The sequence below is a fragment of the Mustela lutreola genome, chromosome X (assembly GCF_030435805.1).
Source record: "Mustela lutreola isolate mMusLut2 chromosome X, mMusLut2.pri, whole genome shotgun sequence".
Lineage (NCBI taxonomy): Eukaryota > Metazoa > Chordata > Mammalia > Carnivora > Mustelidae > Mustela > Mustela lutreola.
Window position 1 is genome coordinate 3,630,423 of NC_081308.1, and position 22,236 is coordinate 3,652,658.

The window sequence follows — 22,236 nt, forward strand, 5'->3', positions numbered from 1 at the left end:
CCCATATTGTCTTCCTGGCACCCGTGCAGGAAAGCTGCTGTTTTAAAGAACAGGCATTAAGAAAAGAGGGTTTTTCTGTCAGTAACTCTTGAGCTTGAAAGAGAAGCAAAGAAGAGTGTCAGAATGGGTTTGGGTTCCAAAGGCTCACCATAAAACAGTTTTTCAGCGATGACTTTGGTTTCAATTAGGGTAGAGACTTGACTGTGCCTTTTAAATAGGTGTGTAACACACTGCCACAAACGTTGGGGGCGTCCGACAGCAGCCAACGGGTATTATCTTACAGTTTTGTAAGTCAGAGTTGCACAGGGCTAAAATCAAGATGGCAGGCGTGATGGGGCAGCTTTCTGGGGCCCCCATGGAGAATCCATTTCCTGGTCTTCTCTAGCTTCTAGAAGCTGCCCACAGTCCTTGCCTCTTGGCCCAATGCCATCCTCAAAGTCCAGAAGGTTTGTTGTGTCTTTATAACATCGTTGGCACACTAGCTCTGGTGTTGTGGGTCTCCCTGTTCCACAATCCAAGGTCTTTGTTCTTAAATACTGGGCCCACCTGGCTAATCCAACACCCACCCCCTTGACGGTCAAGTCAACTCATGAGCAAATACAATTCCAGCAGCAAACTAAATTCATTCCCCCTTTGCCACGGAAGATCACAGTGTGACCGGTTCCAGGAATCAAGCTGGACACCCCTTGGAGCAGTGCATATGCTGCCTCCAAGTGTCTGTCTCCCCGAATGAGGAATGCTTGTGTCTGCTGCCCTCGTGAATGTCTACACCATGCCTGGCACATAGTAGATACTTGGCACTGTTCTTGGCAAATCTGAAACACGGTGGTCTACACTGTTAAGTAAATGCACTGATAGGAATTAAGACAGCCCACAAAGGGAGGTCTTTGGAGAAATCAGCATGACGCCGTGATTTCAATGGGTTATGAAGGATGAGGAGTTTTATTCAGTAAGTGATTAACCAATAATTTTTCCCAATAATTAAATACCTAAAGCTCCATATTGATTCTCAAATGGATGCAAATGTTTAAAAAAAGAAAAAAAAGGGATGAAAAGAAACCAGAAAACTCATAACAACAGGCTGTGATGTGTTGTTTGTACAAACACGAGGCACGTACCTTGACTCACCAGCAAAACGCCGACTTATAGGAAAACAGACTCTACCTGGGTTTCTGATTCTCTTGTCACGATCGTGCGAGACACTGTAGGCAAAGACGCTCTGAAAAACCCGAAAATGTAAACAGGTGGTCCCGGGGTTTTTTTCTTAACACTCCATGGGTTTTCCATGGGATCACCCTTTCCCTCTCTTTATGTTCTCAAATTCCTACTTAAGACAGAACCACAAGGAAATGGCCACGTTGTTTATGGTTTGGAGCCACAGGCTTGCCTACCCATACTGGTTCTGTAATCAGGGAGGCTATTGAGTTTTTTCCCTGAAGGTGGTCTCCGTCTGCCCAGCCTCTGTGGAGAAGCATGCTGTGGAGCACCTGGGGAGCCGCAAGGGGAGCATGTCCCATCGGCGGCTCCTAGACACTGGGGTTGATGATGAGAAAGACCAAAACCCAGATGCCTTCTGCAGAGACACGTCTCCCTGGGTTTGGGCGCACTGAGCCTTGTCCACATTTGTGCACGAGGCAACCACCAATGTGCCTCACCGCCGGTGTGTCAAGAGGGCATCCGTGGGTCCCTCTAACTGCTGAACATTGCATTCAGACCTAGACCTACAAGGTAAATGGGGTGATCTCTTAGCATCACGACGAGGGCCACCCCCCACCAGAGATTACTCACGTTATAAAGCCCCAGCTTCCCATTTCTTTCTCCGTGCATCCTCTGAGATCCCAGTAACTCAGCCCTGGCCTCGTGTTTCAAGACACCCTCTACCAGCTACCTTGGACCATTTACGTGCAGGAAAATACAATATGGTGGCACCATTGCAACTCGGGGAGATCGTGGGACATGCAATCCCTTCTTTAAGACCTCCAGCCAAATCCTAATGGAAAATCATTCTCCAAGGACTCAAGGAAAAGAAAAATTTAATTTCTCCCCTAGAAGTGACAAAGGACACAGTGCAGTTTCTACAGTAGATGAGTTCCATGATTCCTGTAAATCCCTGCTTTTAATTCCAGGAAGATTTACTTTCTAGGCTTCTCTCTCTCCTTGCCTAAAAATAGCATGTGCAAATGGTAAATGAGAAATGTGTTTACATTACAGTACAACTTTAGTCTGGTTAGCCTTTCTAAAAAATGTTTTTAATTCGAAACCTACACAGAAGAGATTATTGAATGTTACCACCGTTGCATGAAATTGATAAGTCAGACATCATTGTTTTGTTTGTTTGTTTTTTACAAATTTTCACTGCTATGTTATTGAAAACAAAGGAGCCATTTTGTTCAAGCAAGCACATAATTTCCAAATATAGCCAGAATCATCTAAGGACACCCGTTTGCCACGGATCGCTGTGAATATTGGAAGGAAACAAGGTGCACATTGATGTTAATAACACAGATTCTACACAAAGAAAGCCATCCGTTTTATGAAATGTGCCTTGCCTTTGTAGTTAAGACAATGAGTGGTTTTCCTTTGAAGACTCAAAGGAAGGAGGGAGGGAAAGACAGGGAGAAGGAAGCAAGGAAGGAAGGAAAAGAGAGAAGGAAGGAAGCAAGCTAAAATCTTAAGTCGTTAAAGCAAAAACAAAAAAACCTGTTTCATAACCTTCAGTTTGCTAACTTGGGCATAACAATGTTCTTAATTCTATTGTTTTCTCTAGATTTTTCTGTAGATTTCATCTTTCTTTATAGACGATGTAACCCTTTATGCAGACACGGGTGATCAACTAGAACGAAACACTGTAACACGCTGAAAAGGCAAGGCATGATAGTAATTAAGTCATTAACTATAGCACTGTCCATTTCCTAGATGCCCAATAAATACGAGTGTCATAATTTATACGTTAGGGCAACAGCGGCATTCAGAATACGAAGAAAGAACAACCAGGTTATAGAAGATGAATCCCACACAAGACATTCTAAAAGCCTGCTGGCCGAACTGACCTCCAAGTGTTTGAAGGATGTACTTACCATCTTCCGTGGGCACGTAGATGTTTAAGTAAAGGCAGTCTTCATTCTGATCTTGCACATAGGTCATTAAAGTATCCAGATTTGCAGTAAACCAGATGGGCAGCATATCATGCAATAAGGACCTCTCATCGAGATGCTGGGGGCACACAGCCGCGAACTGGGTGGCGTTCCGAACTCCAGTCCATGAAGAAGGGGGCTCCGGGGGCTGAAATCGCCTCTCTCCAGTAGGGGGCGAGGCATAGGGGACCCCCAAGTACTGTTCCACTGGACCCAGAATCTCATTGGGCAATGGTGTTCTTAGGCCCCGGATTTTGCCATAATTTGTGTTGACGACCGGGTACTGGGCTTGGCTGTCAATGAGCGTGAAGCGGATGACAAGGGCCGTTATCCACAGGAGAACATTGGAGTTCAGCATGACGCAGACGGGCGTGAAGAACAGCGGCACCCATAACAGTCCCTTGGGTCTCGACATTGTTCACTGCCACATCCGCGGGGCTGTGTGTGACACGATTCCAAGCAAGCAAAGCCGGGAAGCAAGCCTGCAGACAGAGAGGGCTTTCTGGGGAGCAAAAGACCCAGGAGAGGAGCCCCGGCGGTGAGTCATAGACAGAGCCCGAGGTTAAGGACGCACCCAGCTGTTTTCTCAGGAGCCCATTGCGGGAGAGAGCAGCACTCTCTTAATCCTGGGAGGGAATTCCAGCAAGTGTGAGGCTCGAAGATGCGGGGACCATCCAACACGTCCCAAGGACAAGGATTCCTTAGGAAAACTCCAAGGCAGAGCAGTCCTCCTACTGGGGAAAGAAAGCAGATGAGAATAATGAAGCCAAGGGAAGGTATGCTACCCACATCTCTTCCGTGCAGCGCCCAACATCATTCAATGAAATTCTCATTCAGGATGAATCCGTCCACCCATGTCTCCACGGAGAAAAATCTAGCAGAACAGGACTTGCCTTCATTCTCACCAGGCACCCCATTACCTGGAATGATGCATGACGTTTAGAAAATGTTCAACAAGTCTCCGTTGAGTTAACAAACAGATCCCCATTGGTTATGCCTGTTGTTCAGATGACTGTAGTGATGGCTCCCAGTTTCACTCTTTGCAAAGACTAGCCCCAAAACAGTGTTTCTCAGGTGTCTAAGGAAACTGCCACTTCTCCCTAAGGGGATATAGGCATGGAGCCTAGCAACATTGTTCAGTAGGAGAGGAAGAGCCATGTGGGACTGGACCAAACTGGCTTTATGACGTGTAGATAATCGTCAGATATGCAAGGGAGCAAGAGAGTGTTGGCTCTGGATTCTAATCCTTTTGGGGTATTCTGTGACATACACCATTAGGCTACACAGATCATCACCCTGAAGTGCCCCCTCCTCATAAAAACGGAACAAGACAAAGATTGCACAAGACGTAATACGTCCCACCAGAACATCATTCCCAGGTAAATTTTTCCAAATGACCATCCTGATTTTCACCTAAACCATCTACAGTAAACCTTTCAGCTCTCAGCCCATTTCATTTATTTTTGTTTGCTTGTTTTTGTAGCCCACTTAAATTTTTTTTAAGGTTTTATTGATTTATTCGAGAGAGAGGGCGAGCATAAAAGCAGAAGGAGAATCAGGTCCTCCATTGAGCAGAGAGCCCAACGCGGGGCTCGATCCCAGGACTCCGGGATCATGATCTAAGCTAAAGGCAGACGCTCAACCAAATGAACCACCCAGATGCCCCACGCAGCTCATTTTAAAGTCTAGTGGTACATTGGAGCTACCCTCCCACTGAGTGTAATCTCCCAGACTTGTCAGAATGTAGATCCTAGGATTGTGCCTAGAGAACTCATTCCTCTGAGGACAGTAAAGAAGGTTGTGCCTGAGTGGGAGAGTATGGTAAATGACCCATTAGCAATACAAAACATCACATTACGTGTAGCAAGCAGTGTAGCTTGAAAGAGAGCATTCCTCAACTCCAAAAACAGACCACCATGCTTGGAAAGACGTTGTGGGTGATTCTGAGTGTTTCTAGATTAGGGTATAATTATGCATTTAAATGGATAAATGAGCCCTTATTGAGTAATATGTCAATAAGCTCAATTTTTTTTTTTTTTTAAATGGAGCTGGATGGGTCATGGAGCTCTGCCACCTCTGGGGGGAATTCCATAGTCCCTGACATCCTGGGCCAAGTTCATCAGAGCTGAATGAAAATGCACTCCGAGTCTGGATTTTACCAATGGCAGTGAAAAAAAAAAGCATCTCACCCAATGGTGGTTGTATGTGTTCCCTTCTATCTTTGAATTCTGCCGTGCACAACACTTGGATTTCTGCCACACTGTGACCCAATTTCTGAATAATTAGGAGGCAGACAAGAACAAGAAGAAGGTGATGACATGTTTGGAGTCCTTTGTTTTCCTGAAAGCCCTTCTGCTTTGGAACCAGCATCCGCTGTTCCTCCTGGAGCCTTCCGGGCGATAAAAGGAGACGCCATGAATTTGTGATTCTGATGGACTCGGGTCCCCAAATGCTACATCTGTGAGCTGAGGGAAGTAAGCCAAGCTGTCTGTGATTCAGGTAAATGGTGTATCATAGTTTCTTCCTGGGGTGTGCACTATGCAAAGGTGTAGGGCAGAGAAAAACACCCACTCAATAAATACAAATGGTAGGACCCTAATGGGGGCATCGTTGAAAGAGTCCTGCCTACAGAGACAAAAGGCACAGGCTCCAAAGTCAGCCCAGGGTCACGGGGCTGAGCAAGTGCAGAACAAAGAATTTAGAATATTTGAGCCTCCCTTTCCTGATCCGCACAAGGCGGCACACCGTCCCTGGAAGGCAGAGCTTGGTAAATGTGGGACTTGGTTGGCGGGTTTATGTCAGGACTTAGAAACTGAGTTCTGCTGGGAAATTCTGCCCACTCAACTCTTCTCCAAGTCAACGTGGATGAGAGTATCCACAAGCCATAGACACATGACAGGTGCCTAAGCCGGGTCATGCCTAGACTTTAGGCTGAGTCCAAGGATCAAGTCTTTCTACTGCCCAAATCTACCCCCCACCCACCAAGAGGGTGCTGAGGGCTGGAAAGAGAACATGGACCAGCAGGACCCAAGAGTAGGCACCTGGGGATGTGAGCACTTTCTAGATAATGTGCATACTTTGGGGGCTGTCTTACGCATTTCCTCGCTTTTTTGAAATTTGGCTGATTTGCACAAGTCATTACAATCTGAAATCCACGGTTTCTGAACCTCAAACCTGCTGACCCTGTAGACCACTAAATGTCCTTCCCACAGGAAGAAACAGAGGTCTGAGTCATCCAATATGGAATCTGGTGGCCATGCATTTGATTAAGGATCTGTGCTTACAATGAAAGATTACGGTATGTGTGCATGTGTTATGTGTGTGGGGGGGTCACACGTTCAAGTATTTGTCAACTTTAAAAGTCTTGGCATTACAAGTCGTAAAGGATTTTTTAAAAATTCTAATTATTAGAATTCTAATTATTAGAAAAATTCTAATTATTTTTTCTAAAATTAGAAAAATTCTAATTATTAGAAAAATTCTAATTATTTTTTCTAAAGTTAGAAAAATTCTAATTATTAGAATTTTAATATTATTAAATTAATATTTAAAATTATATTCATTTATTTTTAATTATATTTATTTATTGAATTATATTAATTTATATTATATTAAATTATATTAAGTTAAACTTATATTAAAATTATATTAATATTTAAATTATTAAATTAAATTTAAATATTATTAAAAGTCTAATTATTAGTTGAATAAAAGAACTTAATGGAAAAAAAGTGAAAATCATATTTTCATTGAAGATATATGATTATAACATGAAGAAGGGCTTTCCAGCATGGTTTCTCTGCCAAGGTTGCACGGAGAGGAATATTTCAGACTGGCCTTTTGAAGTGATTTATAACTTGATTGGTTATTTTAGGATGATTCTCTACAGGGCAGTCATTCTGCCTGAGATTGTAATTAAGACAAAGCAGAAACCATGCAAGCGTATCAGAATATAAATGGCTCAAAATAAAAGTTGCCATGCATTTCTCCCCAAAGCGTGCATCCCTCCAACGGAGACTGGTTTCACGTTAAAAGATGTGTTTCATTAAGAACAGCCCAGACTAAACTTATTTTGGTATTTTGAACCAACAAGGAATAAAATCACGTCTTCTGGGCACTCAAGGCGCTTCCTTTCCAGGCTGTGACAAATATGTTAGAGGACAGAGTGCTTTGGGGATGTATCTTCAAAAACACAACCTCCAGTCCCCCCAAAAAGGGAACAAGAATGAAGGAGCTCGAAGCAGCCCTACTCCGTGCCGCTCTCAGCTACATGGAAAGCCAGAGAGTCACAGAGAGATCTGATGCCAAGAGGCACTTTGAAGAGTCACTTTCATCTGACGTCATGAAGCATCAAGACAAGAACAGCAGACCCTGGTCCTTGTCCAAGTTAATGACCTTGTACAATAAACCTCCTGTGCTGTTTACTACGAAAGCCTAAGACAGTCAGTCCTGAAACTGTGTGCAACCTCTAGGTATCACCGGGGTCCCTCCCTTTTGCTTTTGGGGAACACACCAAATTTTTCCAGTCTCTGAGTGGGGTGTGGTCCATCTTTTGTCCTCGAACACAGAGCTCACCCATGAGGTAGCCCAGTGAGTGTGTGAATAGGCTTACACAACATGCAGGCACACACCTACACACACATACGTGCACATGCACGTACACACGCACACACCCCTGTTGGTCCCTACTAAGAGTCACTCAATGCTAGCCATCAGCCAATTCGCATATTACTTGCATATATTTAATATTCTGATATTCTCTCCTAGGGGAGCAAGTTTATACTCTATCAATAATCTTTGGTCAAATGTTACAGCTCGTCGCCCATTGAGCCCTGCACTTGCTTCCAGTTCTGAAAATCAGATCCCATACAAGTCCGCCATGTTGAGCCATGATGCTTAGATGTAAATAAAGTAATTAGAGAGGAAGATGAAGATGCCAAGGAGGCAAGATGGGTTCTTCAAGGTGGGTTTATGCCCCACAAGAGCCTCAGAGCAACAACGACCTCACCTGCCCACCCAACTTCCATTCTTCTGCTGAAGCTGAACGGGTCAGGAACTCATCTGAGCCACAGTAGAAGGACGTAGAGTTTACAGCGAGAGGATCTGTGCAACCCAGACTAAATCCAGGACAAAGAGAGAATGGCTTCTATCGGGTCCAGTCAGAACTGGCTGGATAGAGAGACACTCAATAGTATGTAGCCCGAATATAGGATTAGAAGTAAGATATGGATATTTTTGGAAGAACTATGTGGACAAGAGGACTTACCATGGTCACATCTAGGAACAAAACCTATAAGCAGGTCAATACGTATTTCGTAAATATCACCGTTCTATGTTATGGGAACACCATGAGGGAAGGAGACATGATCCCACCCTGCGACAAGTTTCTATTTCCATGAAACTACCCCTAACAGGGCTGCTTGCTTCCTCACTCACGTCTGTGAGTTCAAAGAAAGCACAGGGATCAGCATGTATGAACAACCCATTAACTCATTTTCTGTGTCTGATTCAACTATTACCAAATAGGATTTCCAGGTCTAAATCAAGTAAGTTGCAAACATCTCCAGAATGTGTATGTGAACGTCTGTCACCAAACTCAGTCATTCATCTTCAAAGTCAGACCATTGGGCCTCCTGAATATTATCACTTACATGGCTTACGTGTGCTGAAAATCTCATTTTTGATTCACTCACAGTCAGACCATTGGGTCCCCTGAATATTATCACTTACGTGGCTTACGTGTGCTGAAAATCTCATTTTTGATTCACTCACATTGTCTCCGTATTTTGTTCCCTATCTCAATAACTAGTACCATTAATTTTTTTTTTTTTTTTAGTTATGCAAGTGAGATTAAAAACCATCTCTGTGGCTCTTTTCCATGAGTCCATATGGTAAACCCTCAGATGGGCCAAGGGTCTCAGAGGACAGGAGGCTTTACCTCATTCATTCTTGGCGAGATACAGAAGAGATCAGAAAGGATTAGCAAACATTTGGAAGACAAATGGTATCAAGTGTTGAGCAAAGATGTGGGGTCCAACTAGATCGTCATAGCATCCTGGTGAAAATCAGTGCCATTCCACTGGAAACCAAGTCTGGGTGCCATGAGGAACTCGAACATAGAGAAGACTTTGGTGCCAGTAAACAGAAACACACATACAGTCTCACATACATACTACCTGGTATATATCTTCTCCATCTCTCCTAAAGAGCTGCTTTAAAAAAAAAATTATTTATTCATTTATTTGAGACAGAGAACATGAGTTGGGCAAGGGGCAGAGGGAGAGATTCTCCAGCAGACCCCACAGAGTACACAGCCCAATGCAGAGCTTGAGCCCACAACCCTGAGATCATGACCTGAGCCAAAACCACAGGTCATGTGCTCAACCAGCTGAGCCACCCCAGGTGCCTCTAGAGTTTCTTAAATATTTGTGTCTGCAGATATGCACAAAGGTGTCCACATACAGCCAGAGTCACACACACACACACACACACACACACACACACACACACACCACACAAAGAAAGTTGGATACCCCAGATGCCTATTAACAGGAGAATGGACTAATAAATGTTGGCTCCCCCCAAAACAGAATACTATACAGTAGTGAAAAATGAATAAAATACAGAGAGTATGTATCAAGATGGAGAAATTGCAAAAACAAAAACCAAGTCACAGAAGAATACATATGGTGTGGTTTTATTTATATAGCTTTTACAAAACTAGACGGGGGATTGTTTAGGGCTATAGTTGTGCTAAAATATTAAAAGTGCAAGGCCATCATTAAAGCCAAATTCTGGGATAGCTGTTGTGCCTGAGACACAAGACAGTGGGGCTCAACCAACACAGATATGCAAAGATAATCGATAACATTCTACTTTGTGGTCCGGCAGTAGGTATGTGTGCTTAATTTTTGTTTTTACATAAATATATATAATTTGTATACTTCCACGTTTATATGTAGTGCACATTTTAGGAGTCTGATTCTTTAACAATGCAAGTTTTAATCAAGAGTTGCATGTCTCTGTGGGTTTGGCTCAGTAACTTCATCTTCCCATGCACTATGGAAATAGATTTATAACCTGAAGGAAAGATGGAGACTGTTTTCTTCAAAGTTATGTTACGAGCCCAAGGGGGAAGAGGCCATCTGCTAACACAGTCCATGAAAAAAATCAGGGTCCTGGCGGCATCGTTGAAATGGAGAGTCAGGTCAGCTAAGAGCCCCACTGCCCTGGTCACTAATTAGCCAGGACACCCCTAGCCCATCACGTAGGGGCCACGGCTTCCGCTCCCTGACCTACACAGGGAGGGCTCAGACCAAGTCAGCTCTTAAGATGCCTTCAGCCTGAGGATTATCGGAAACCACATACTATTATCCTCAAAACGGAGTGTATGTGAAATATGGAAGCCGGTGGGAACAGAACATGGTGCAGAGAATCAGGGAAATAATTGAGCCAGAAAAACAAGAGAAGGTCTATTGTGTCAGAAACAGTTGGAATCAGCTTGCAGCCATCCCCCCCCACCCCCACCCCCCGCGAAGAAATGCATTTTGCAATATGTCAGACGTAGATCAGCGCGGTACAAACATTACCAACTTCGTTCACGTGACTCTTTCATCAAGAGTCACGATGAACACGCCGTTGTTTCCAATACACGGATTTATGGTCCTATTTGTTCAGTATAAATAATCTACTCCCCTCCTCTCATGTCTAATTCTATGGAGTTATTTCATAAGTTTGTTCCTAAACTATATATAATATATATACTAGACATTGTTTATGTACATAGACATGGAATATGTATTATACTGAAACACTATATATCCCATATACACAAGATCTACCATATATAGCTCTACTGATGGAAACTGATAATGTGATATGAATACGCACCTGTGCATGTGTGTGTGTCTCCAAACTAAACCACTGAGATATTAAGCCCCTTAGGTTCAGAAATTATTCCTTCTCCATTCTTTGTAGGTCCCCATGGCACCTTGTCCAATGGTCTTTGTGTTGTAGATAGTCAAGAAAACGTGTTCTATGTAATGTTGATTATCCCTTTCCAAAGACAAGACTCAAGAGCTGGTAGAAGAATTAGACTCAAATACACAAGGAGATGCATCACAACACGTATTTGTCCACGTGTTAAATACCTAGGGGACCATTTGGGGCTGGTCACACACGTTTTCTCTAGAATCATGCCACCTACCATTAACCCCGTCTTCAACTCCATCAGCAACCACCGAGGAGAGTGTGAACCATCTTCGTGTCCAGTTTCTTATCTATGAAATGGGCACAGTACAGAATGTGACACAGGGCCATTAGTAGGTACACTACTCTAAGTGTGTAGGAACATATGTGTGTGTGTGACTACATACCCATAATTATAGTTTATATAAATATAGATATAAACATATGTAAATATGTACATACATAGGTAAATTTAGAACAAAAGTATCCTTCTAAGAAATGCTTGCTAATCAGAATTGCTTTCTGAGGTCCTAGTCAGTGCTTTCACTTGGAACCTCATTCTGATAGAGGCCCATCCAAGTCCCATCTGAACATGGTCTACATCCCAGTTGATGACATAAAGCCTGTATTGAAATTCCTACAATGAAGCACATGTACGGTCCATTTCCTCCTTCAGGACTGTGGGTTCGTGCAGGATAGAACTGGGATGGAGTGTCTAAGAGATGCATTTAAAACTTTAGGTATGTAGGGAGAGCTGGGTTCTTCAAGACGGTAATGGAGGAGTTTGAACTTCAAGGATGTGCATACGAGCTTACCAAGATTTATGGAGAGTGGGAAAGATAATACCAGAAGGAACACCCACATGATGTCATAGGTACTTCCTAAATGTTTACATTCATGGCTAGACCATGAGCAATCTAAGGGCAAAGACCTGAGATGATTAATATTTGCACTGGGAAAACAGAAGGTCTCAGCAGAGGTTATTAAATTAAAGGGAAGAGAAAGATGCAGAAGGAAGTCAGATAAGACAAGGGCAGAAGAACTGGCAAGGTCAGGTTCCCCGAGGTTCTCCTTAGCTCGCCTCCTGTGGGTACCACCTTAAACCTGTATGCCAACCCCCAGCTCCACTCATGTTTCTGATCTAAACCTCTTTTGTGCCCCATGCTCTAGCTCCTGTGGTTTCTACCCATAGGAATTTTATCTTGAAAACAGGGAGACTTAGTTCCCTCTTTGACACATCAGTAGAACATGGCAGACTCTTTGACACTTTACCAGCTTCAGCCAATTTCAATGAGAACTGACTTTAAAAAAAAAAAAAATAGCGTTTTGATCCAGTTTGGAGACTAAATTCGTCTGCACGTCTGCAAGCAAAGTAAGGACCCCAGATGCCAGGCACTCTTGATGAGCTCTCGAAAGGCTATGTCTTCCCATCGTTTATAGTTACGACAAAATCTAAATCACTAAAAGGCAATATTGAAGATAGAGAGGATGCTGAACGAGTTGTCCTGCAAAAGAAAACGATCAGTTTGAGTAAGACCTGCACAGTTATTAACAACGCAGCGTGACTTGGAACGGCAACCTCAGGTGTGGTGGGTTTGCAGACAGATGGTGGAACACTTGTGGTGGGTTTGCGGACAGATGGTTGAACACGTGGACCCTCTGAGGTTAGTGTACACAAGAAGCGTGTGCTCCCGAGGGGGAGACAACCACAAGAACCATCTAGGGCGATAATGAGAAGTAGGTCTCTGCGGGTCTTCAGTAAATAGCTTCGAAACTGCTGTTCACAGCCTCTCCTAATGAGCCGTGTGCTGTCCAAAATGGAGGGTGTCTTCAGAACGTATCCCAAGACACCACCCATGACCCAAGAACCACTTCGATGTTACATAACCTCAGCAGGAGTGCCCTCTTTTCTCTCTGAAGCCTGTACTCCCTCTGCCTACTTTACCTCTTAGGGAAGGCTGCTTCATCTTGTAGGAAAGACCCTGTATTTGGGAAATTACTATTTCTGTGTGATGTTTGGTCTGGCTGTTCAGAGCAAAGTTGAGTTTTGGATGGCACAATCACTTGTAAGGACAAGGTGACAGGATTATAAGCTGTAGGGCTCCAGGTTATGAAACAATCCTTTCTCCAACACATCTTCCTTCCCGAGCACGACTCTGGCACCAGCTCCCAGGATTCGTCTTCTGTCTGGAGCACCAGATCCCCCCTGTCCATTTCCCAAATCATCTGCTCTGCATTCTTCCACCAGGAGTACTGGTGTGTGAAAACAGAGTCTTCCCCAGAAATGGAGATCATGACAGAGAGGTTTCCTGCATGGGGAATCAGAACCTAACAGAGGAGGACGTTCCAGCTCTAGGACATGATTAGGGCTTCTGAGATCAGGAATATGGGCAAGAGGCTTCCCTTAAAAGCTGTTCCTGCACACTTACATGGGATGGGAGAAGAGAAAGGAAAGGGGAAGCTGCAAAATAAAGGGTCGGGTTCAGAAAGGAAGGCAAGAACAAGAAGTTCAAAGTTGAGAGACAGAACCAGGATCAAGTCCAGAACACATAACGGGACTCCAAGGCATCTCCTTGCCCATCTACCTCCAAAGCCTCCCGATCATTTTCACAAGATAAAAATCCCTTAAAATGAAAAGCGTTTTGCCAAGAAAGGCAGTAAAGAGCATTCAGCAATAACGGATCTTGAGACCTGAACGTTTCTCAAGTAAAAATTATAGGGACAGCATAAGCCCTATAATGCTATTTTTGGGTTTTATTTTGACAGAGAGGAATTCTCACGCTCTACCCACCAAACTGAGACCTAGTGTGTCTCACACCCATCCCCCAGCTCTGGCAAAAATCCTTACCTACACATGTAGGCTTTAAAAAGGAAATCTGGGTAGAAAAATGTTTAAAACCCTTTCCTCTACTGAGGTTCCATGATCCCCTCTCCTACCCAAATGCCCTTCTGTGGACGCCCTTCTGGGGAACCCTTTGAGGGTTCTATGAATGTAAACAGATAAATCTCATCTTTGTTTTCGCTGAATGTGAACTCAAATGTGGTGTTTTCTACTCCAACTAGAAACGTTAAGTGTAACACACACGGACACAAAACACACTCAATAGTATCAGAAATTCCTGCAATTTTCCCCAATAAAAAAATCACATATATTTTCCTATCAAACTAATGCTATTGCAGACACCTGAAAATACTATGTATATTCACCACCACTTTGAAATTGTGCATTTATGAGGTTCTTAAGCAGATCTGGATATGTAATACACAAAACAAGTACATACATTATTATGGCAGATTTTTTAAAAAATGATAAATTGATAATCCTTCCAATCCTTCCAATAAAACTGGTCTCCGTTTGGCTGATATCTAAGATCTATAAAGAACTCCTCAAACTCAAGACACACAAAACAGATAATTACGTCAAAAAATGGGCAGAAGACATGAACAGACACTTCTCCAAAGAAGACAGACAGATGGCTAACAGACACATGAAAAAATGTTCATCATCACTAGTCATCAGGGAGATTCAAACCAAAACCACATTGAGATGTCACTTTACACCAGTTAGAATGGCCAAAATTAAAAGACAGGAAACAATGTGTGTTGGAGAGGATGTGGAGAAAGGGGAACCCTCTTCCACTGTTGGTGGGAATGCAAGTTGGTGCAGCCACTTTGGAAAATAGTGTGGAGATTCCTCAAGAAATTAAAAATAGAGCTTCCCTATGGCCCTGCAATTGCACTACTGGGTAATTACCCCAAAGATACAGATGTAGTAAAAAGAAGGGCCATCTGTACCCCAGCGTTCATAGCAGCAATGGCCACGGTCGCCAAACTGTGGAAAGAACCAAGATGCCCTTCAACGGACGAATGGATCAGGAAGATGTGGTCCATATACACTATGGAGTATGATGCCTCCATCAGAAAGGACGAATACCCAACTTTTGTAGCAACATGGACAGGACTGGAGGAGATGATGCTGAGTGAAATAAGTCAAGCAGAGAGTCAATGATCATATGGTGAAACATAAGGAATACCATGCAGGACACTGGGAAACAGGGAGAAAAGAGTTGGAGGAAATGAGAGGGGGTGATTAGCCAGGACAGACTGTAGACTCTGAGAAACAAACTGAGGGTTTTGGAGGGGAGGAAGGTGAGAAGTTGGGTGAGCCTGGTGGTGGGTATTAAGGAGGGCATGTTTTGCATGGAGCACTAGGTGTGGGACATAAACAATGATTTCTGGAACACTGAAAAAAATAAAATGAAATGAAATTTAAAGAAAAACAAACTGGTCTCCTTTTAGGCTTATTTATCTTAGAACTTAAAAGTATTGTTTTTGTTTTTATTTTTTTAAGATTTTATTTATTTATTTATTTGACAGAGAGAGATCACAAGCAGGCAGAGCGTCAGGCAGAGAGAGAGAGGGAGAAGCAGGTTCCCTACTGAGCAAAAAGCCCGATGCAGGACTCAATCCCAGGACTGTGGGATCAAGACCTGAGTTGAAGGCAGACGCTTAACTGATTGAGCCACCCAGGGACCCTTAAAAGTGTAATTTTTAGAAAAAAGGGTTCATTTTTCAACAAGCTGACAAAGGGGTTGCACATAATCACACACATACCCCAAACATTCATGGTTAAGAACCCTTGAATCATGGCCAAACTGTTGACACAACCTGGCTCATGGAGGTTGACTGCTCTCGTGACCTGGTGGATACAGCAAAGGTTACAGCACAGCTTTCTGCTGGTGGAGAAGGTGAATGTGGTTGCGTGAATGAAGACCATCTACTCAACTATTTTGTATGAGCGTTTCTGGCTCTTCCTCCCTCCCTTGGGAAGACCTGCTGTTAGCATCAGTCCACCATGAAAATATATGACCTTTCCCTCCACCTGCAGGTCTCCCTTGGCTCTGGTCATATCCCCCCAGGTGAAGGACGTCTTCCTGGTCCCCTCTCCCTGGACACGTTTGGTGGAACCTGAGACTGTGTCATCTTGGCCTCCCTAAAACTCAAACCTATGCCCATAACAAGTGGTTAATAGGAACATTTTAGCTTCTCTCATCCAGGAACCAAAACACCTACGTGTGCCTCTTGCATAGGTGTAGGGAGCTGGGCAGTGGGAGTCATCTGCAAGACCAAGGCACCTCTATCCTCCACAGAGACTCCAGCAAGCACATGGTCTTTCTCTCTCTGAACCCAGCCCCTTAAATTTCAAACCTACAACTTGAAAAATAAAGGAATGCTAAATTGGCTACTGTGTGCTCAGGGAGAGTTCCTTCTCTGAAGCCACGAGAAAGAACACCAGTGATAAGAAGAACTGATGGAAGCTCTGCTACTTCTCCACCCCGTCCTTCAACCCCCATGCTCCATTTCTCAGAGAAAAGACCAGGAAAGTCCCAATATTATATAATCTCCAGAGTATTTCATAACAAATGGCAAAATCCTGAAACTCTAAACGGGTAGGTCTCTCCCTCGCCTGTATGGGCATTCCTTTTGATCCCTTTTGAATCTCCAAACTCCTTGTGTTTCATATATATATATATATATATATATATATATATATATATGTGTGTATATATACATATATATATATATATATATATATATATATATATATGAAGATTTCTTTCTCTCAGTCCCCTCCTTCTCTATACAGAAGGATATAAAAAGGTTGGTTCATTTTTTTTTTCACTACGGTAATCAGATGTCACAGATTTTCTGCAATTAATGCTTTCCTTGGCTATTTTCAGACCTCCTATTAAGAGCTATTCTCTTACCGTAGCCTATTCCTCCGAACCCAATTAAACCCAATTAAATCCTCTGCCACAATTGTTCTATTTCCCCCATGTTTAATTATCTCTTAACAAGTCTGTTACTGCATGTTTTCAATTGGCCACCCCAGACGGTGCCACTGAGAGGATGCGGTACACACATCTATGAAGTCTGGATGTGAAATTATCACCTGGCAAACTCCCCCGAGTGGAAAGGTACCAAGAGGGAAGGTTTCATTTTATTTTAAGAGCTCCTACTGCAACTTCAAATATGAGAGCACTATCAGCCGGTTGTGTCAAAAGTCCTTAAAACAACAAACAGAAAACAACTTCGCCTCTTTGAAGTACGTCCTTTGAATTAACTAGGTCACTGGGAAAATGTGCTGAATTTAGGCAGCCCACATAACTGACTTCAATATGTATTAGCAAATAAGCTTCAGTTTTATATGTGTGTGCATCGGTGTGTACACATTGGTGTGTGTGTGATAGACATTAGTCGCTTCCCGAAGCTTTGTACAGACTAGATTAAAATGACAAGCCCCACCCCCAATCAGGGCATTTTTGGTGTTAAATTTCATCTCCCCGATTAAAAGCTTATAGAAATACACGAAGGACTATTTAAAAAATTCATCAGCTGTAAGGATATTTTAAAAGAACAAGCTTAGGAAGCCAAAACTCATAAAAAAGCAAAGGAAAATCAGAAGAGGCAGGATAGAGACACAGCTCTCCATCAGAAATGCTCCGGTTTTTCGGATCCTGGAAAGGGACCTCAAAGGAGGAGAAATCGCAGGCATCTCCAGCAGAGAGGGGGAAGAAATCAGTCCGGTCTCCCCAAATCAGTAATTCGAGGAGACTGAGGAAGATTATGCCACGGTGTCAGTTCTAAATGTCAGCACTGCATGTGTTTAATGAGTTAGCTTCTCCGAGGATAAAAGGAACTCAAAAAGAAATGCTTGAGGAACTCCGCAACTTCTTGCTGGTGAACATGCAGACCTACAACCTGCCTGATCAGGTGGAAGGTCCATTGAAGAAAGGTAGATAAGGCTTGCTGCAAAAGGTAGGGAATGCGGTCTGTGGATCATGGCCAACACTCATGTGTAGGAACTCAGTCCTTCCCGCCGTAAGAGCTTGGCAAAGAGCAGGTCACAATGAAAGAAAATTTTGCTCCAATACAAGCATCCTTGAGCTCTAAGCAAATTCCCGGCACCGGTAATGATGTCCCTGGCCCTTGACTGAAAGGAGCTCACAGAATGAGACCAGAGGAGTGCTCGGGGCTCCTGTGCGGGGCCACTTAGGATGAACGCCAGGGAAATGCAAACGGAGAAAATTATATTTAATTCAACCTCATGTGCGGTCACCGAAACAGGAGAAAGTGGAACAATTATGTTGGAACCGCGCCATGGACCATGCACAATGGGCTTCCCGTAGGATAGGCAAAGCACTCCAAAACAAGAACGTTCTGTGACTTCAGTTAAAGGCCAGGGGTTGGGCGTTGGGAGGAAGAGAAGGAAAACAACCAGAAAATAGAAAGCTTTTGAGAGAAAACATTAGGTCATTTTTAAGTGATTACAGGCTTTCTCTAAAGAACACATCACGTAACAGAGGGGACAAAAATGTGACTGAGTGATGAAATTTGCTCAAGGTGCATTCTTCATTTATGTTTTCAATGGAAAGCCCTGTGTCTAGATGAAGGGAACAGTGGATAGGATTTTTAAGTCAAAGCCATGATCTGTGCCACTCTAGACCCGTGGTTTTCAAATTTGACCATTTGAATCCTTGGAGAACTCTGAAAAATCCCGCTTCAAGGGAGGTACCCAGGACCCAGTGGGTCAGAGTCTCTGGGGGAACAAGGCACAGATACCACATATCTCTGAAATTCTTCAGGCCATGCTAAGGGCCCGCCGAATTTGCAAAATGGTGCTCTTTCTGATGGGGTTACCCATCCACACATGCAATGCGATTGGCGCCTTTTATTAGCTTCTGCTTTTAGAGAAACTGTGTGTCCACAACGACCCACACAAAGTCCTAAAACCCAAACTATGAGCCTCCTTCAAACAAGGTCAGTAATACCAACCAGCAAACCCGTGTGCCAACACGCACAAGCCCCACCATCTCACCATGATCACAGCTGTCTCGGGAGATCTATTATATACTGATATGTTATTTTGGGATGCTATCTAACATTTTTCTATAGGCAACCACGACCCTATTGGAGTCTTTCTCCCTCCCATCCCCGTAGAGGGACCACACTGTGTCGGGGCATATCACTCTTCACCATGAGCATTATCGTAAGCAGGTGATTCATGGTGACTCTTGAACCAAGATCTGTACTCTGCAAAGTCTCCTTCCTGGAAGAATCTGTTCTCTCTGGAGACCGTAACAGCCTCGGGATTTCATTTTCATGCTTTTTCTGTACCTCCTGTTCCATTTTTCTAAATGCCCTCACAAAACTGTAGCCCATCCCAAGTACTATTTGTATAGGGTCAAATGTCTCTTTCCTTTTATTCTTGTTTTTTTTTTTTGTTTTGTTTTGTTTTTTGTTGTTGTTTTTTTTTTTTCCCCCTGTCCCGATCTGTCTCTCTAGGATCCCTTTTGTCCCACCGTGCACCCAGCGCTCCTCTGGGACCCAGTCCCTTCCACCATCTTCCCCAGGTCCATTTTGTTTCCTTGGAAACCACGGCTTTCCATGTTCTTTACTCTGCTATTTAAAGGAAGACATAATCACACAGTTTTCGAGGAGGAGGGCATGAAACAAATCTTTCGAGACCCTGCAGGAGTAAAAATTCTTTACGCTGACTTCAAATTGACAGTTTGGTTCAGGATAGACATCTATCTTGCCAATTCACTTGTCTTACAGCTGCTAAAGGGATTCTCTGCCTCTGAACCTTCACTAAAGACTTCAAAGGGTCCCATGGCATTTTAATTCTGGATTATTTATGGTTGTGGTCTTTGTTTATATGCTTCTCCAACTGGTCTGAGGATCCCAACCTCTCAGCATCTCCTTCATGGAAATCCCAGGACACGGTGCTGGGGAGTAATTTTCGTTCCATTCACCTATTGGACATCCAGTGCCCCTCTCCCCACAAAATCAGGAAAGTCAGGTCTTTGGATGCTAAGGGAAAATTAAATTACTTAGAGCTCATTTCTACCTCTTTTCTGAATCACTGCGTGTAACTTGGATTGACTTTTAATTTTCTTTCCTTTTTCTCTATCACGCTCTCATTAGCTTTTACCAACGGGAAATAGACTCCTATTTATTTTCCCATCCAAGTTTTAAAAGCGTGCCTAGTTTGTTACTTTTTCGTAGGATCCTCATTTGTTTGTTGCGCGTTTGTTTGAAGGATCAATATTTCGGTTATACATTAGAGAGTTCTTGGGTGTGTTTTCTGTTTGTTGCTTTGTGTCCTGATCCTGATAACCCTTTTTCAAAGGCTATCTTGAAGCTCTCTTACTGAAGGTTTTGTGCTAGAATATGTAGGAGTAAGACTATCTTTTTTCGGGGTGCCTGGGTGGCTCAGTTAGTTAAGCAGCTGCCTTTGGCTCGGTTTATGATCCCAGAGTCCCAGAATCGAGTCCCATGTCGGGCTCCCTGCTCAGCAGGGACTATACTTCTCCCTCTGACCCTACCCCTCTCATGCTCTCTCTCTCTCCCTCTCTCTCTCTCAAATAAATAAATAAAATCTCGGGACGCCTGGGTGGCTCAGTTGGTTAAGCAGCTGCCTTTGGCTCAGGTCATGATCCCAGGGTCCTGGGATCGAGTCCCATATCAGGCTCCTTGCTCGGCAAGGAGCCTGCTTCTCCCTCTGCCTCTGCCTGCGTCTCTGTCTGCCTGTGCTTGCTCGCTCTCTCTCCCTCTGTCTCTCACAAATAAATAAATAAAATCTTTAAAAAATAAATAAATAAATAAAATCTTTAAAAAAAAAAAAAAGACTATCGTTTTTCATTTGAGAAGAAGCTCTACGTGGCGGTTTTCAGCAGGAGGACCTTTGTATAATGAAAAAGCAATTTACTCAAAGGGTCTTCAAAAGCCTTTTATGGGATCCTTTTCAGAAAGAACTGCCTGTTCAGCTGCCCTGTAAAAAAGAATGCTCCAATATTGCTTTGTGGAAGGCCAGTGGCTTTTACCCTGGGCAGGGAGAGAGAGCCAGGGAAAAGGCTGATGGGCCACTGGCAAGCAAACTATATCCAATTCCCTAGTTTTCAGCCTAAATGCTCGGCGTTCACTGCACTAATCTTCAAGGGCCTGGTGCCTCTTGTCTGGGTTGAATTCCTCCTGGATAAATTTCTTCAGTTTCCTGAGGAGTGGGGCAAAGGGCAGTACTTTGCCCCACAGGATGGAAAATGTGTAGTTCTGAAGAACTTCAACAGAGCCCAAGGTTTTGGAAGACATAGGAAGATCGATGACTATGTCCAGTCAATCCCAGGTGAAGAGAAACATGGAATTCTCCATCACTGTGGAAATGATTGATTTTTCTTACTCTGACAAAAATAGCTCCGCAAGTAATCCAAGAACCGGCACTAGCAAATAAACTAGAGAGAAATGGTGGGGTGGCGAGAGATCGTGGGCCGTTCCACCACCCGGAAGCATGGAGAGAGGTCTCTACAAGATGCAATTTCATTAGCTCCAAGTAAATGCTTTCCAAAGTCATTTAGGACGTAGCTTGATCCAATATATTTCGTGTATTACTGCATTTTCTTACAGAGCTTGTCATCAAGTATCTCTTTTTCTCTCTCGTTTTTATCTAGCGCAGACGCATCTAATACGGCTAGATTAAAACAATTTTTAGATAACTAAGATACAGGGCAAAGAGCGTAAATTCACGCAGCAGAGTAAGTTGACCCCAGGAGCAAGGGCGAGTGTCATGCTTCGAATATATGCCAGCACTGAGCTCTCAACGTTCCTCAATTAGTATCCTCATGTTCTTCCATCTAAGTCGTCCAATCAGTTCAAGACTGCTGTGTCCTGCCCATCATATGCTGCCAAAACGGCCCCCTAATGGCCCCAGTGTTTCCACTGAGGCTGGGGTCTACCATCTAAACCTGAGTAAGAACCTCATGTATATGTTTAGACAACAGGACAATTAGTGGAACGGACTGTTTGCAGGTCTCCTGACAAGGCTCCAAAGCCAAAGAATTTGCGAATATCCTACATGAGAGTAAGCAGTCCCTAAAATCCAATGGAGTCAAGAGCAGAGATAGACGCCAAAGTCACTGGTGTTTTCCCTACACCACAATCCCTTGTCAAGGCAGCAGCAACTCTAATGTTGACGTGGGATGGAAGAAGAGCCTATCTCTCCAACCAGGAGAGCCACCAGATCAGCGGGGCCAATCCCCCTTCCTTTCCGCAGGGTAAGAAGCACAAAGATGACTTT

General features: G+C 43.5%; 1 protein-coding gene across 8 annotated transcripts in view; it reads right to left on the reverse strand.

Annotated features, from left to right (window-relative positions):
• NLGN4X (neuroligin 4 X-linked) overlaps positions 1-22,236 on the reverse strand; it is a 301,233-nt gene that overhangs the window by 223,578 nt on the left and 55,419 nt on the right. For 7 of the 8 annotated variants that reach the window (XM_059158040.1, XM_059158041.1, XM_059158039.1 and 4 more), the window contains one exon: positions 3,078-3,868. In XM_059158040.1, the coding sequence (XP_059014023.1) occupies positions 3,078-3,549 (472 nt within the window). In that variant the 5' untranslated portion in view covers positions 3,550-3,868. The remainder of the gene's footprint in view (positions 1-3,077; positions 3,869-22,236) is intronic. The other variant, XM_059158046.1, reaches the window with a different exon arrangement.